The sequence below is a fragment of the Anticarsia gemmatalis genome, chromosome 8 (assembly GCF_050436995.1).
Source record: "Anticarsia gemmatalis isolate Benzon Research Colony breed Stoneville strain chromosome 8, ilAntGemm2 primary, whole genome shotgun sequence".
NCBI classification, from domain to species: Eukaryota; Metazoa; Arthropoda; class Insecta; order Lepidoptera; family Erebidae; genus Anticarsia; species Anticarsia gemmatalis.
Window position 1 is genome coordinate 10,593,450 of NC_134752.1, and position 15,693 is coordinate 10,609,142.

Consider the following 15,693-nt stretch of genomic DNA (forward strand, 5'->3'; position numbering starts at 1 on the left):
CCAGAAAAATGTTAAACTAATCACGTAATGTATCAAATGACTACATTAATAGTGTTTTTTACTTTTTCCCTATAGTTTATATCGATTGCCGGCTTTTTTGTTTGTTATTTAGCCCGCATTAGCTAGGTACCATTCCATTACTTTATCGTACTTAGCCATCGCACAATACCGGAAATACGTTGGCCTATTTTTGTAGTATAGACAATGAATAATTCAACAAGATTGTTATAAAACTGGTAATTTAATTAGCTATATCAATTCTTATTGTGTCTCGCACGACACACAGAGAATGACATCAGTACTGAAGCTAAGAAAAACTCTGAGTTGTAGGTGTTCCATAATAATATAGACATTGTGGTATCGTTGACGACCTCCACGACTATGGAATGCTGCAATTTTCTATTGATCTACAGATGCGTTGAATGTCTCTTCTCAATTCGGAATAAAGAACGTTAATAAAGAACAACGTTTTAAGTTTAGGTTAAGCTTAATTTTAAACTGAACCTGGCGCTAGATAGAGTTTAGTAAAACTAAAGATAGTTTCTCGGATAATTTATGAACATGGAACTAGTACGACTTGAGCTCAGAAATTAAATTGTGAAGTTATTTGTATGAGTCATGCTGACTATGCTCGCGAGGGAATATTGCATAAGTGCGCGTAGATGTCTTAGTAAAAATATTTACACTAGCCCAAAAGTAAAGTGCGAGAGTAATGTCCACTTTAGAGGCTTGACTCACCAACACCAGATAAATTTTAATAAAATAGTTTGGGATTATTCATTACCCACTTTATCAAAGGCAAATATGTATTGCCATACTATTCGGAACTTAAATGATACGGGTTTTTATGACAGTCCCTTAGTTTCTTACTTATTTATTGCTTAGGTTCATAGTCTTACTAGTTGTATTTCTGCAAAATCACCGTAAGAAAACGACGTAAACCGTACGCCCTATTTTCCGCCCGTTTGTCGAGTTATTCGATTGTTACGAGACAATCATAACTTGAGAACATTTCTCTGTTACGCATCATTGTGCGTATTAAGATTTGTTGTAATTTATTTCAGATCTAGTTTTTCATTTGTTGCCCGTGGTATTCGTGGGAAACAATTAGCTTTTGCTGTTATAGACGTAGATGATGGAAGATTGCAATAAAAACTCAGATCTACTGTTTTCCCACAGAAGCCAAAGGATCAAAAAATAAATTAACATTAAAAAAGGGTGTGCGGCTTACAAGACTTACCCTTGTACATTTACACAAATGTACAAGGGTAGATCTAATTCGTATCTAGAAAACTTTTATGTAAACTAACGACCTATTACCTAATAATTATATCATAATAATATGAGTACGAGTAATTAATTCGTGTAGGTAAGCCCCTAGGTTCTAATTTCCTATAGGTACCTACCTAACTAAGCTTAATGTACGTATATTGCAATTTTTATCGTATACTTACTGAGTAGGTAGTACAGAATAGTGATGTAGAAACTCATTAATATTCTAAAACGATTCTACGGATCGTTTTAAACGTGATCATTAATCTACGGTTTATTCCTGTCTGGCACGTGTTTGTTGTGGAGGTAAATAATAACGTGTGTACCAGTCGTAAAATATCGTAATGTCCGCCTCGCAATCTGTTCACTGCAGGTGATATTTGATACAAAACTCAAAATAGACTGTAGTTCATTATGTAGGTTAATAATTAAAAGCCCAGTACTGCATTTCAAATGTATTTCAGAAGAAACGAAAAGGGTAACTGTTAAGATTAATATTTCAGTATCAGATGGAGTACAAATACCTATGTCTATTTTGCCAGTAACAATATTTGTTGATAACTTTAAGCAGACTTGAACCGGAACTCATTTCGTATTTGTAAAAGAAAACAAGAAAAACAGCTTACGCGTAATCGGTGTCTCGAGCAGTAAACTCGTGATTATTCCTAATTACCACAAACGACAGCTGTTAAAATAGAAAAGAATAAACATTACAATAAAGGTACACACCAACCTGTAAGTGCGATCGGCGGTCAGTGGCTCCGGTTGTGACGAAAGACTTCCTAAGTAACCTGTGGGGAGCCGCGACCTCATTGAAGGAAGAAAGTGCCGAGTTTGTATGCACTCGAGCTTTAGATAAGAGTTATGAAATACTTTGATAAGGAGATTAAAAGTGCTTTGCTTGCTATTTATGGAATGTGAACGCTGCAGAGCTTGAGCGTGTAACTCCATATTGTACAGTCGACATTTATTTTTCTTTTAGAGTTTACGCATTTTCTAAGTTAGATAATAATATATTAACGACTAGCTGACCCGTGCGGCTCCGCTCGCGTGAATTTCGTACTGTTGCTTATTCGTTTGAGCAAGCGAATTGCGAAGCGCTCGATACACCTACACATAAAAATGCTAACAACTCTTTTGTCATCTAATGGTTATTTACGAAAGGGACCCGAAGGGCACACAATGTGACACAGGCTCAGGTAGGCCTGATTTCCTGTGGTTACCTTCTTTTCCGCTCTCGTCTGTATCCGTACCAGTTTACAGTGTAAAATATAATACCTTATTATACTGACCATTGCTTACCCGTCTGGATTCAGAATATTATTATAGCTACAGACAGACCTATCTGCGCCGGAGCTCTTCACACGCGTAATAATATTTTTTATATATCATCCGTTGTTTATTTTTTAAAACTTACCACATAGTCTATATACTTACCACATAGTCTATATATATTAATTGGTTGCATTTTGGAAATAAATTTCCAAAATGCAACCAATTAATTTGGTTATGTGTTTCGAACAACAACGCCATCTGTTAGTTGCGACGAACAACGACAACAAACGAAATTACTCGATTTGCCATATCTAGGATATCCCGACCGCACCGGACCCACGTAAACCAACATTTTTGTGTAATTAATATATCATACAACATTTATGTTTGAAAATCTTATAAATGTATAGCATGTTTCAAAGGTATTTTTTTTACAATAAAGCCATTAAAATAAATTAATTAGAAAAGACATGCTTTGTTGCGGTTTATAACGCCATCTATTGGTTGGTGCGAACAACAGGTATCGATACGGCGGACGCCGCGTTAACTTTATGCGAATGTTGTGAAATGGATTGTAAAGCCATCTATGGTCTCTATAGGGAAACGCAGGTTCAAACGATTTTTACGTATTTTTTTCAATTTTCTAAAAATCTTTGAAATTTTATGCTATAAAAAGTATCCTAGAAATTGCTCCACTACTTATTCTATGCATATACCAAATTTCAGTGCATTCTATTCGGTAGTTTTTACGTGATAGCGACACATACAGACGGAGGACAGACAGACAGACAGACAGACAGAAAAGAAAATTATAAATTGCAGATTCGATATCAGTATCCGTTACTAAACATCCCCCATTGGTTTTTTTTTAAATATATTCAATGTACAGAATTGACCTCTCTACAGATTTATTATAAGTATAGATATAGATTAGATTGACACAATGTTTGAAAGACAATGCCATGTTATGCGGCAGTTGCGTGCTAAAGAATTAATACAAATGTCTATTTTTATAAAAGAAAGACGAATCGCTCTATCGTCCTACACTTGTCAACCTGTACTAAGTAGTTAACGGAGCTTCGCCGAATGTCTTAATGTTATGTTATTACCTATTGTTACGCATTCTTACATTCGGACAGAGTAACGGCAATATTTTGTCTCTTCAAAAACAATATTAATGACTGCTTCACTGGCACGTGGCGATTGTAGAGCAACACCTTTTCTATGAACAGAATGAATATTTCTATTTTCTTAGATGTGATCTCGCCCTATATAAATACTCACAGTTGAACAGGTTCATACTTAGGCTTATAGACAGCAAATTAAAGTGAATAGACAGAAAATAAGCAGTAAGAAACTAAATCAGTCCGTAATATATAAAGATAATTGATCAACTTTGCCTAGCTCCAAAATAGCTGACATGTCAATCAGATACACGTATTTAACTATTAAGAAAGGTCCCTATTAAAGCTTAATAGACTAGTAATCAAGTCAATCAAATATAAACGGCTATCGCATACCTTCGCGTGAGTATAGCAATATACATCTACCTATAACTGCATAGGTACAAGGTGTTACGTGCATGTGTGACTACGCGACGCGACGCGACCTCAATTTTCATGTGCGGTGACCCGTCAGTCGGCCACAAATGCCACCTCATCTATACTGGCAGACTGGCTGCATCGAGATGCATGTGCACGCGTTTGTAGCCAATTTAAAAACATTGATTGGACTCGAAAATTGAAAAACAAAAACGTATGAATATTGTCAATTTGGTCAGACCTAAGATCAATGGGATGAAATTTATTGTCAGAAATGAATTATGAATAAAATTATCCGTGATTACGATGTATTGCAATGTTATTATTATATTATTTTCGTATATAGGTAGGTACCTACCTAATGTCTTTTGAGTGGTAGTGTAATAGGTAAAGTTAGGTATTTTGGTAGGTAGGTAGGTAGTCGTGGCACGCATGTTAAATCGAAGATAAAAGTCACATAGATTACGTTTCAATTACAAGATTAATTTCCTATAACATTACTATTATCATCATGAACCTTACAGTGGTATATGTAACATTATCACAAAACTTGCAGAGCTAAGATACCCCTACAATTAAATATTGCCAATTTCTACAAAAGGTACCATTTAAACTATTGATTGGTTCATTAATTATTAATCTAGTTAACCTTTTCATTTTAAACTCTAATTGCATAGAGAACCCATAATTAAATAAGCATTTTTTTGCAAAATGTACCTAGGTAAATGATCAATAAAACTGCCATATCAAGTAATCGTACACTACCCAAATAGGTACTTGATTGGTATAAATGGTACAACAGACTACAACTGACAGTACTGGTAGGTACAACTGATAACAAACTAAAAGTTTTGAATTGAAAGCAGCTGTCATGTTTTCCCGCCAATTCAAGACTTTGTCTATGGTGATCACAGGTTACAAAAAGGGGAAAAATGAATATGTGTTTAAAATGAAATAAGAAGTGAAGTCGCTGCTCAAATGTAAAAAAAATATAAATAAATAAAACATCCTACAATGTATTTTTTTAAATAAACATTTTCGCTTCAATATTTATTTAAAATACCGTCAATTACATCAGGTATGTTTTTATTATCTATCCACAAGACAATATAAAAACATATTTTTGTACCGATAAGAAATAGTAAGTAAAACTAAAATACTTTTGGATTTATTTTATTTTTATTACAAATAATGATATCTAAACGTAGTTTTAGTTTCTCCATTTTGAGTGAAAGGTAAAAAATGCGAGCTCTATGATCAGTCACTAATGGCGTGTCTTCCGGTTACACACGTTAAATCGTCAAAATGGCTAAGAAAAAAGGCGACGAAAAAGTGAACCAAACTCCTCAAAGTGACAATGAGGAGCCGAATTATGACGAGGAGCCCGATTTTGACGATCCAGAGGGTTTCGTTGACGATATTCCCGACGAAGGTGGGCATTTTTCCGTGACAAGTTTGACCGGCCATATGCGTCACCCACGCATTTTACAACTTTTCATTCATGTTGTTACTATTTTTACCACATTCGTTAGTTCTAGTGTGTGTTAGAAAGTTAAGTTGAACGTAATATTGAACTTTACCAGTGAGTTTCTAGTGCAAAACGTAAGTCATAAAAACCTAACCTAACTTTGACGTTGCAGAGTTGTTGGCCGACCTTTTAGAGCAGAAACCTAAGGAATCTGATAGTTACGAGAATGTGATCGTGGTCGACGGGTGCCCGCAGGTCGGGCCTGAGCGTCTGGAGAAGCTGCAAAGTGTCATAAATAAGATTTTCAGCAAGTTTGGGAAGATCGTCAACGAGTATTACCCAACCCAAGAGAATGGAGTGACAACAGGCTACATTTTCTTGGAGTACAGTAACCCGCAAAACGCCGCCGAAGCCGTGAAGGCTACAAACAACTGTAAATTAGATAAGCAGCACACATTCTTAGTGAATTTATTCACTGATTTCAAGAAGTAAGTTTCTGGGTTTTCCCTGTACTTTTATCAGTTACAAATACAATTATTGCAATACATGTTATTATTCTATAAGCTAATATGTTGTTAATATGTTGCATTTACAAATGTAAATGCAACATACTAACAATAATTCTTTACCTGTACTCTATACCTTATTATTGCACTTATGCTTAAATACCTTCATTTCGTCACTCAACATATTGTTCCCTTTAGTGCATGTGTTATTTTTCACTACTTCTAGTATGTACCTATATCACTATCAAGACCACACCTCAAAGCTCTAGTGGTCTTTATCTGTATTTGTTTACTTATGAATGTAATTCCTAAATTCCAGGTATTCAGATATCCCTCAAGAATGGGAGCCACCAGCACCTCAGCCGTTCAAGGTGCAATCAGACCTACAATGGTACCTGATGGACCCTGATGCGTATGACCAGTTCCTGGTGGGCATTGGCACTGGTGTTTCACTGCAAGTATGGCAGAACACCTTGCCAGAACCTGCACTGCTGCAGGAAAGACCTGTAAGTAACATATGTAAACTAGTGTACTTCATTTTGTGAGGCAGATTTTCCTGTATATACATTTGTGGCTCCTTTGGAGTCTGGGGGGCGTTAAGAAACACGCCTGTAAGAAAATCTCCAGATTTGTATGAATAAGGCATGTGGCAGAGTGTCAGTAAAGTAGTATTTTACTTTTTCATCAAAAATTTATCACTATGTTTGTAATATGTTTGTTGACAAACATGTGATGATTGTTTCTAAAAATGGGCCTCTTAAGTATGTAGTAGAAAATATTAAATGAGTGTTAGGGAATTTCAGCAAATCTAAGTCATTACCATTCATCATGAGAATCATATTCTTGGTAATAGAAGATATGATGGGTCATTACACTTATTATTGTGGCTAGATCAGTAGAAATAATTATCAAAGGCCAATTAAATAGCTTAAGATTAGCTGTTAATGCTTTATTAATACAAATGTGATAAACTACAGTAGATAATAATAATACTGTCTGTAAAATTAATGATTAAGTATGTCATAGTATCTCTTAGCTATGCAAAACATTGCTTACACACTGACTCAGTTGCTAATAAAACTATTATTATGTCTTGTAAATTCAGGTTAGTAGTAAATATTTATTGTTTTGTCTTATTTGCTTTATTATAACATCTATTTCCTGTATTGAACTGAAGGAATAAGACATGAATCAACAAATTCATGCTTACACTGCATTTATTAGTAAATCTAACAACACTGTAAACTTAACTATAGTAGAAAAGATTAGGATGTAAACTATAGCACTTAAATTTCGTGTGTTATATTAAATATTGTATTGCATATTGGTTGAATGTCTAATTTCTATCTCTTGCTTAGCTGAATATGTAAGAAAAATCTATGAATAATAACTTTGTCAACAGAACTGGACTGAAACATATGCGGCATGGTCTCCTCTCGGCACGTACTTGGCCACGTTCCACTGGCGAGGTGTGGCTCTGTGGGCTGGCCCTAAGTTCTCTCAGTTCCAGAAGTTCTTCCACCCTGAAGCTCGGTTCATCTCCTTCTCACCGTGTGAGAACTATATTGTTACATTCTCACCCACGGGAGACAGAGGGGAAGATAAGAAACTCATTATTTGGGATATCAGGTAAATAATTAACATGAATTCAATTGTACATAGCCAGTATTTACACAGACCATTTTATTTGAAAAACTATTTCGATTTTGAGGCATAATTAAATTGTAATTATTGACAAAGAAGTCCTCAAATAAAGTTAATAATTGGAAATTATGAAAAAGGAATCACCAAGTGGTAGATTGCTTTTATTGATTTTATATTTCTAGTGTGCTCTGAACAAACTAAGTATTCTTTTTGTAAGTAATTTCCAGACATTTAGTACACTTGCAATGTTTAATCAGTTGTCTTTAATGACATTTTTCTTTTCCTGGTTGCTGTAATTTTCTTCATTTACACTTTACTTATACAAATTGAATTCAATGAAGAATTTTAATAAATGTTGGCAAGTAATAAAAATCTATTTTAAAATTTATAGTTGTTTTGCTGCGATCTGATCTACTTTGCATGTTTTGAATTTAGTAATGAACTTTCAAAAGTAATGAAGAACAATTTCAATACATGAGAAGCCAGTCATGTGGCTTTTTTTTAAACAGTCTACAAAACTGGTTTGTTGTATTAGGTATTCTAACGGCATGGAATGAAATGCGCTTGTCGGAATACGAACAACTTTTACCAAGTAGAGATTTGCATAAATACAAATAGCTTCTAAGTACTGAGACTTGTTTGTTTCTAAGGCTCTTGAAATAGGTTTTTTTTATTTACATAATCTTGGTTCTGTAGTTGTCTCATAATATTGAGTTGTTTGGTTCTACACCACTAATTCTCATGTCGAGGGTCATGCAGGGGGTAGTATAGTAAAGAATCCCTTGTTCATAGTGGTCTACATTGTAGCATTTTTTTATTTGTCACTGGATTGTAGGCTATGATGAATAATGTTCCTTTTTGTTTGCTACAGAACGGGTCAAGAGAAGCGTAGTTTTCCTCCGCCGGATGAGTATGTGACGTGGCCGGTGTTCCGCTGGAGCAAGGACGACAAGTACTTCGCGAGGCTGGGTGCTGACATGCTGTCTGTCTATGAAACGCCTAGCTTCGGTCTCTTAGACAAGAAGTCTATTAAAATACCTGGCATCAGGTACAGTAACAGTATACTTCTATACGCAAATGACAATTCATTGAATATTTATGGCTGTTTTTTTTTTGTAAAGCAATCATTTGCATTTGCCATCCATTTTCATATTATTTTGCGCAATAATGTATGCTAACTTACGCTATTCATTTTACAGAGACTTCAGTTGGTCGCCCACGGATAACATTGTAGCATATTGGGTAGCAGAAGACAAAGATGTACCTGCGAGAGTAACCTTGCTTGAACTGCCCAACCGTACTGAAATACGCTCCAAAAACTTGTTCTCCGTCGCCGACTGTAAGATCCATTGGCAGAAGAGTGGTGACTACCTGTGCGTCAAAGTAGACAGATACTCGAAAGTCAAAAAAGACAAAAATGAAATCAAGTACTCTGGAATGTACTACAACTTTGAAATTTTCCACATGAGGGAAAAGGAGATACCGGTCGATTCGGTAGAAATTAAGGAGCCTATTCAAGCGTTCGCGTGGGAGCCTGTAGGGTCGAAGTTCTCCATTATTCACGGTGACGCGGCCAACATGTGCATTAGTTTCTACCAAGTGAACACTGGTCAGGCGCCGACACTCTTGAAGAAGTTCGAGAGGCAGGCGTTCAACCACTTGTTCTGGTCTCCTTCTGGTCAGTTCATCGTGTTGGCTAACCTTGGTCTCACTGGTGGCGCCTTGGAGTTCTTGGACACGAATGATTTCACGATCATGAATGTCACGGACCACTACCAGATGTCAGGCATTGAATGGGACCCGACCGGTCGCTTTGTTGTGACTGGCGTGTCTTCGCTCAAGAGCAAGATCGATACTGGGTACTACATTTGGTCCTTCCAGGGCAAGATCTTAAGAAGGTAGGTTTCGATTTAATTTATCTGTATTTCAAAATGGGTTTTAATTTTACTGTATTTTTTATTTGGTAAATGTTTTTGTTTAGAGTGATGAAGGAAGGCTTCGCTCAGTTCAACTGGCGGCCACGGCCTCCGACGTTGCTCTCCGAGAAGCAGCAGAAGGATATCAAAAAGAACCTCAAAAAATACTACTCACAGTTCGAGTCTAAGGATCGTATGCGCAGTAGCAAAGCTAGCAAGGTAAATACGATGTGACTATTGTTGAGTTTTATTAAACACAATAAATTAGGAATATTAATAGTGTTGTTTTCAGAGCTCCATAGATATTATAACTGTTCGGGATTTTTTTAGACGTACAAACTTAAGTTTGAGATGTATTTTGTTCATTCAAGACTGTTTGTTTGCTAAATGTATGTTTTTGTTGTACAGGAATTGGTGGCGAAGCGTACTGAGCAAATGAAGAAGTACGTCGAGTACCGTGAGATGAAACAACAGGAGTGGAACGAGCAGAAGCCGCGCAGGCTCGAGCTCAGAGATTGTAAGTACACCTTTTTTTGTCTTTATATGTAGTAAACATAGTGTGGAAAATTCCATCTACACATTCAGCTAAGTCATTGAAATAGATGTCGTTGAACTTGAAACTATACAAATGACGTCATCAGTAGTTGTATGAGATTACACAAATGTGTGCAATGTCGCTTCAAGGATATAGCAAGTCATATCACGGTTATCGCTCACAATATTTTTGTTTATATGTAGTTCTACAACTGTTTGCAATCACCTAACTACAATTAGGTATAGACATACTACAACTATGCATAATTATATCGACTATATTTATTTAAATTGTTTTTGTCTACAAACACTAATGTATTGTGTTCTCTCCACAGACGTAGACACTGACGGTCTCGACACCGACACGGTGAACTCAGTAGAAGAAGTTGTAGAATTTTTCGTGAAAGAAGAACAAACGGTCATCGAGTAGTCGTCATTCCGCTCACACGTTGGAGGTCGGCGTACGAACACCGACCTCTTTGCTGAACTCCGGGGAAACGGATACACATTTTTAATAAACAGACCACTCAGTATACAGTTTTTTTATACCTTCATCCCGCTTAAGTCACAAAAGCATTTTATAAGCGACAACTGCATTATGTTCAGTGTAAGATTTCGGTTTATAAATTATACAATAGGTAATGTTTATAGAAATCATATTAAATTGATATGTTACAAATGGAAAATGGACTTTTAATTTGTATTTGTTTTGTTACATTTATTTATAAGATGATGGTATGAAATAAACAATTGATAAACATCTGAAAAGGGAAATTTGAATTATTTATGAACACCGCTAACTCAAGTTTGTTTTCGAATTTGAGGCGAGTTTTGACGTGTAAGTTTTATGTGCTTTTGAAGATGGTGAATACGCGAATAGTAAATAATATATTTGAAGGATGTTATGATCGTAAATACGTCAGTGAATGTTTGGCGCACAGGTAACTTATGAAATGGATTTATAGTTCTATGCATTTATACTGAAGTACCACGATATTTATTTTCTTTATCAGTTTGTTCTCAATTCAAATGGACGCAGAATTAAACGAAACAAGTCAATTTAAAATCTTATATTCTTCCACATACGACGAGAATGATTCATGATAATTGGGCTGAAAATCTTCTGTCTCTGTGTAATCTGAAAATTCTAGTAGAGCGCTAGAATTAAACAAAAACAACACAAATAAAATATCTTTATAATCAAGTTTAAATATAAATGTCACGACAGTTTCGAATCGAACAGATTTTGACGTCTGGAGTTTTAGATACCCTATTTTTGTAATAATAAGTCTCAATAATCGTGATCTATCTAGAGCATAGAGGTATCATATTATTAAAACAAAGTGAAAAATAATCGTTACAAGGCATTTAGTCCAAGTGTTTTCGGAAATATTGTTGGTGAAGAACTTGATTAGATTATTAGATTATGTTTAAGATTATCAAAAAATACATCTGTACGTTCTATACGACTGATAAATCTATTATTTCATCGACATGCAACTATCAGGGACAGTTCAAATTGTGTGCTTGAATAGAGGTTTTAGTCCGTGATAATGGTTGCTCATTGCAATTTGTTTACTGACTTGATAAACAACGTCTATAGAAAATGTTGATGAATGGACCTACGAAAGATTTATATCAGGATTGTAATTGTATCAAAAAGTGGAGTGGCAAAGTGAATGTTTTTGTAATTACAGCAACTGATGTGTAGTTACTACCTTCCTTGGCTAGGCGTCGCAGTGCTTACTATCAATGAAATGTTTCCTACTAATACTGAATCAGTGCCGTCCTGCAGTCGTACATGTTTCAATTACATTCAATTACGTTATTTTCTTAGTGGGAAATACAATACCTATGTGAAATACAATATAAATAGATGACACCACCTCATCAGGCGCTCTGCGAGAAGACTGTCCGCGATCTGCGCGATTTTATTGAATTAAAGGAATGAAGCGTAAAGAGGTAAGTAAATACCAATTTGACTATAACTGCCTATCTATTAGAGTCGTTTAGGTACCAACCTCAAGCTTTTAAGCGAAAAGTAATAAGTAGGTACCTAGTTACAATTATAAGACAATCCGTATTATAGACAAAACAAAAGTACTTAGGTAGGTAAGTACACATTAAACTTCGCGTTTTAAGACAATACTATTACGGTCGCACTACGGGCTACGGTTCTGTTGCGACGTACGTACGACTATGCTATTACATAGGCTTACTTGCTCTCCCGTATTTACGTAAACCAAAGTTAGTTCTAACCAATAGATGGCGTCACAGTTAAATACAGACAACCATCACGGCCGCAGAATACTAGCATATATTATTATATTTAGTTATGTATCTATCTATAGTTTGATCAAGAGTTTGTTATCTTGATCTCATTGTTATCAAACCCGATTTTTATCTTACATCTCGCTGCATTGATTTTCATTTGTTTCTTCGTATCTCCAAATATCACTTTTATCAACCGATAGGTAGGTTTTTCACAGTCAGTGGACTATCACGTTTTAAGTTTTCAGTGTCTAAGTAGGTAGGTACCTACCTAAACTAAGTAAGTACCTACTTACTTAGTTTAAACAGAAAACAAGTCAGGTTCTAATCTTAAATTCATGCGTTACAAAAAAAGCAATCTTATGAGTATTTCTAGGAAGAACCTATGTCGTTATAAGTGTAGAATCAAAAATTTTTAGTACTAGGAATAATCAGAGGTCCTATGCAAAAATATATTTCTAGAAACATAAAAATTCGTTTCAATTTTCCACATTACCGAGGAAGCCCTTTGACGCGACGGGAACATTATTATGACACCTACGTTACGCATACATCATTTTCTGATAATTCAATTTGTTGTCATCGGAGCGAATAATTCGGCGCCGCTGAAAATTGCTTCACATTGCCTGTGAATTCATATTAACTTAATTAAATGCATCAACTGTTCTCGGAGGTGCGGACTTTGTTAATGTGAAACTGTATGAAATATATTCAATTTAAATTTAAATGCAGCGGGGAGACAACTACTGGCTTAAAGTGGTCCCGAGTGAGGTAATGAATTACCTTTCTCAATTAGCGGGTTCCGCTTCAAGTTTAGTAAAATTTGAATTGAACACTTACCTAAGTTCTTTTATTCTTTTGCTGCCTCAAAAACAGATTTGTTCTATTTTACGGAAACTCAAACTTAAACTTGTCACTGGTTTAACGCTGATGAAGATCTCTACAGATAGTTAAACGGTTCTTAGATTGATACACGGCACCTATCTGCATTTGGCTAGGTGATAGGTTTCATCTATAACATACTGAGAAAGAAGCTTCTTTTGGCGTTATATTTCGAAAAATGCCAGTATCCATGGTTCTAATTGTAGCCGTATTTTCCAATTACTCGTACCCACTGATTAAAATCCCAGTTACTATTGGCTAAATCATGTGCCAACCAATGATACTTGCACATAAAATTGAGCGTATTTCACGTACAATGGCGAGAATCAATAGTGACGTTCGTAAATCACATACTAATGAATATCAGGCTGATTAGCATTTAATGCAAAATCGTTAGTCCGCGCCATGCGTCACAGCTTTCATTAAACTGAAACGCACATTTGTGCTTTAAACAGCTTATTTGAGAGAATATCTATTTGCGAAAGGATTTGGTTTGGTTCAGTTTTGGTTTTCCTTCATATCAATAACTAGCTGACCCGCGCAACTTCGCTTGCGTCACCTAAGAGAATTGGTAAAAATGTTCCCCGTTTTTATAACATTTTTCGTTGCTACTCCGCTCCTAATGACCGTAGCGTGATGTTATACCCTATAACCTTCCTCGATAAATAGGCTATCTAACACTGAAAGAATTTTTCAAATCGGACCAGTAGTTCCTGAGATTAGCGCGTTCAAACAAACAAACAAACAAACAATCAAACGAACAAACTCTTCAGCTTTATAATATTAGTATAGATTCAATTACTTAAGTTGTTCCACATCGGGACTCAAACCTCCACACGTGTAATGATAGTCGAAACAATGTAATTTTCTCCAACACTGTTCATATCGAGTCGTAATTAACTGGCGACGCTTATCTAATCCCGTATATCTGAGGATCCTCCCTATCGTTTGCACCCGACTGACCGTGACATTGAGCGTAGAATACCAATAATTAAGTTTGCATTACGTAATCGTGGACAGTATAAAACAAGAGGCACTTTTAGCTAGCTACGATCACCACCAGTCGGTAAACAATCAGTGTAATTATATTAATCACAGAAAATCTTGCTAACTGTAGATTTTTGCTACTATCGACTTTCGACAACCGGTTAGCAGTCGAGAAATTTTCTATGAAAATCCTACGCCTATAGCGGGCGCCATAGAAACTATTTTTGCAGTACATTTTACATGTCAAACTCTCGATACTTGACAGTACCAACTGTAGAAAATCTCGCTACTGCTATTCGTATTTACGGCGGCTAGTTTCATTTTAACCGGACGTTTTCGTTTATCGTGTCCAAGTATAAAAAGGTAGACTCTATTACATTACTTTCATAGCCCGGTAGGACGGAATCCGTTACGACCGGCGAGAGGTCAGGCGCAGGACCGATCGGCTTATCGTGCTCTCTGAGGTTCAGAGGTCAGCGATCTCAAGTTCCCAACTCCGGGAAACATGGGCCGTATTTTTTTCACGTAATATTATAATCGTTAAGTAATGTCGATGTCCATATTGTGTATTAAATAACAATAACATAACCATACGAAAGAAACTGAGCTGAAAACGAAAAACCGATCGCAAAAAGTTTTATTTCCATTACTCTTTCAGAAGGAAATAGTAAGAGAATCTTCCGAAATAGGTGACTGATGTAGGTCATACCTAATCACCTTTTTAGAAAAAAAGTACTAAATTACGTGTCCTAAGTCTTCGAGTCGATTTATCTTTCCTTCAAGTAATTAGGCCTGTCAGTTTTTGTTGGATACTAAATGTTATCTTAGCTCCTCAGATAAAGATATCTTATTACGTTTCGATTTGATGAGAACATTTAAATGCATGGTGACTATGAGTTGATAAGCGTCGCAGGTTATAATAGGTTTTATTATAGTGTCTGATTAATACCACGTTTTGTTTGTGTCCAAAATTGTAGATGTCACAAAGAATAAGAAAGATCACACTTTAGTTGTTACTGTTGCACTATCGCTACGTAGGTATCGTCAAGAGAAAAGTTAGCTAATACGTTTTTATTTCATTTTTCCTGAACCCCTGCTAATTCAAAAAGAGATCTACCTGCTAACTGCAGCGGCTATAGAATACAGAAGGAAAATTAAAATATTTTTGAAGATCTTTTTTGTACTATGGAAAATTTTGGAAAAAAATAAGTCATATAGTTCTTTTACTCTTATTTCAATACTTAATTATTACTAAATGCTGAAAAAATTATAATCTACTTAAACTAGAAATATTTTTTTTGTGATTTTCGGGGAAACACTTGTCGTTTCCTGGAAATTCGCTAAGGAGGTCAAACAGTATTAAGTACTTGAAAAGAGAAATAACGAAATGCAGTAAA

General features: G+C 35.6%; 1 protein-coding gene across 1 annotated transcript; it reads left to right on the forward strand.

Moving 5' to 3' along the window:
- Nucleotides 1-5,340: 5,340 nt before the first annotated feature.
- eIF3b (eukaryotic translation initiation factor 3 subunit b) lies at nucleotides 5,341-10,689 on the forward strand. Its single transcript, XM_076117714.1, has 9 exons — nucleotides 5,341-5,520; nucleotides 5,729-6,044; nucleotides 6,382-6,568; nucleotides 7,465-7,691; nucleotides 8,578-8,754; nucleotides 8,906-9,604; nucleotides 9,688-9,841; nucleotides 10,031-10,139; nucleotides 10,492-10,689. Exons 1-9 carry the CDS (start codon nucleotides 5,394-5,396, stop codon nucleotides 10,584-10,586), a joined length of 2,091 nt encoding a protein of 696 aa, XP_075973829.1. The 5' UTR covers nucleotides 5,341-5,393; the 3' UTR covers nucleotides 10,587-10,689.
- Nucleotides 10,690-15,693: the final 5,004 nt, after the last annotated feature.

Bases quoted from the DNA above. Each gene is read 5' to 3' on its own strand.
- eIF3b (XM_076117714.1), top strand. From the start codon at position 5,394: ATGGCTAAGAAAAAAGGCGACGAAAAAGTGAACCAAACTCCTCAAAGT. The intron at 6,045-6,381 runs GTAAGTTTCTGG...CCTAAATTCCAG, and splicing joins TTATTCACTGATTTCAAGAA to GTATTCAGATATCCCTCAAG. The intron at 9,842-10,030 runs GTAAATACGATG...TTTGTTGTACAG, and splicing joins GCAGTAGCAAAGCTAGCAAG to GAATTGGTGGCGAAGCGTAC.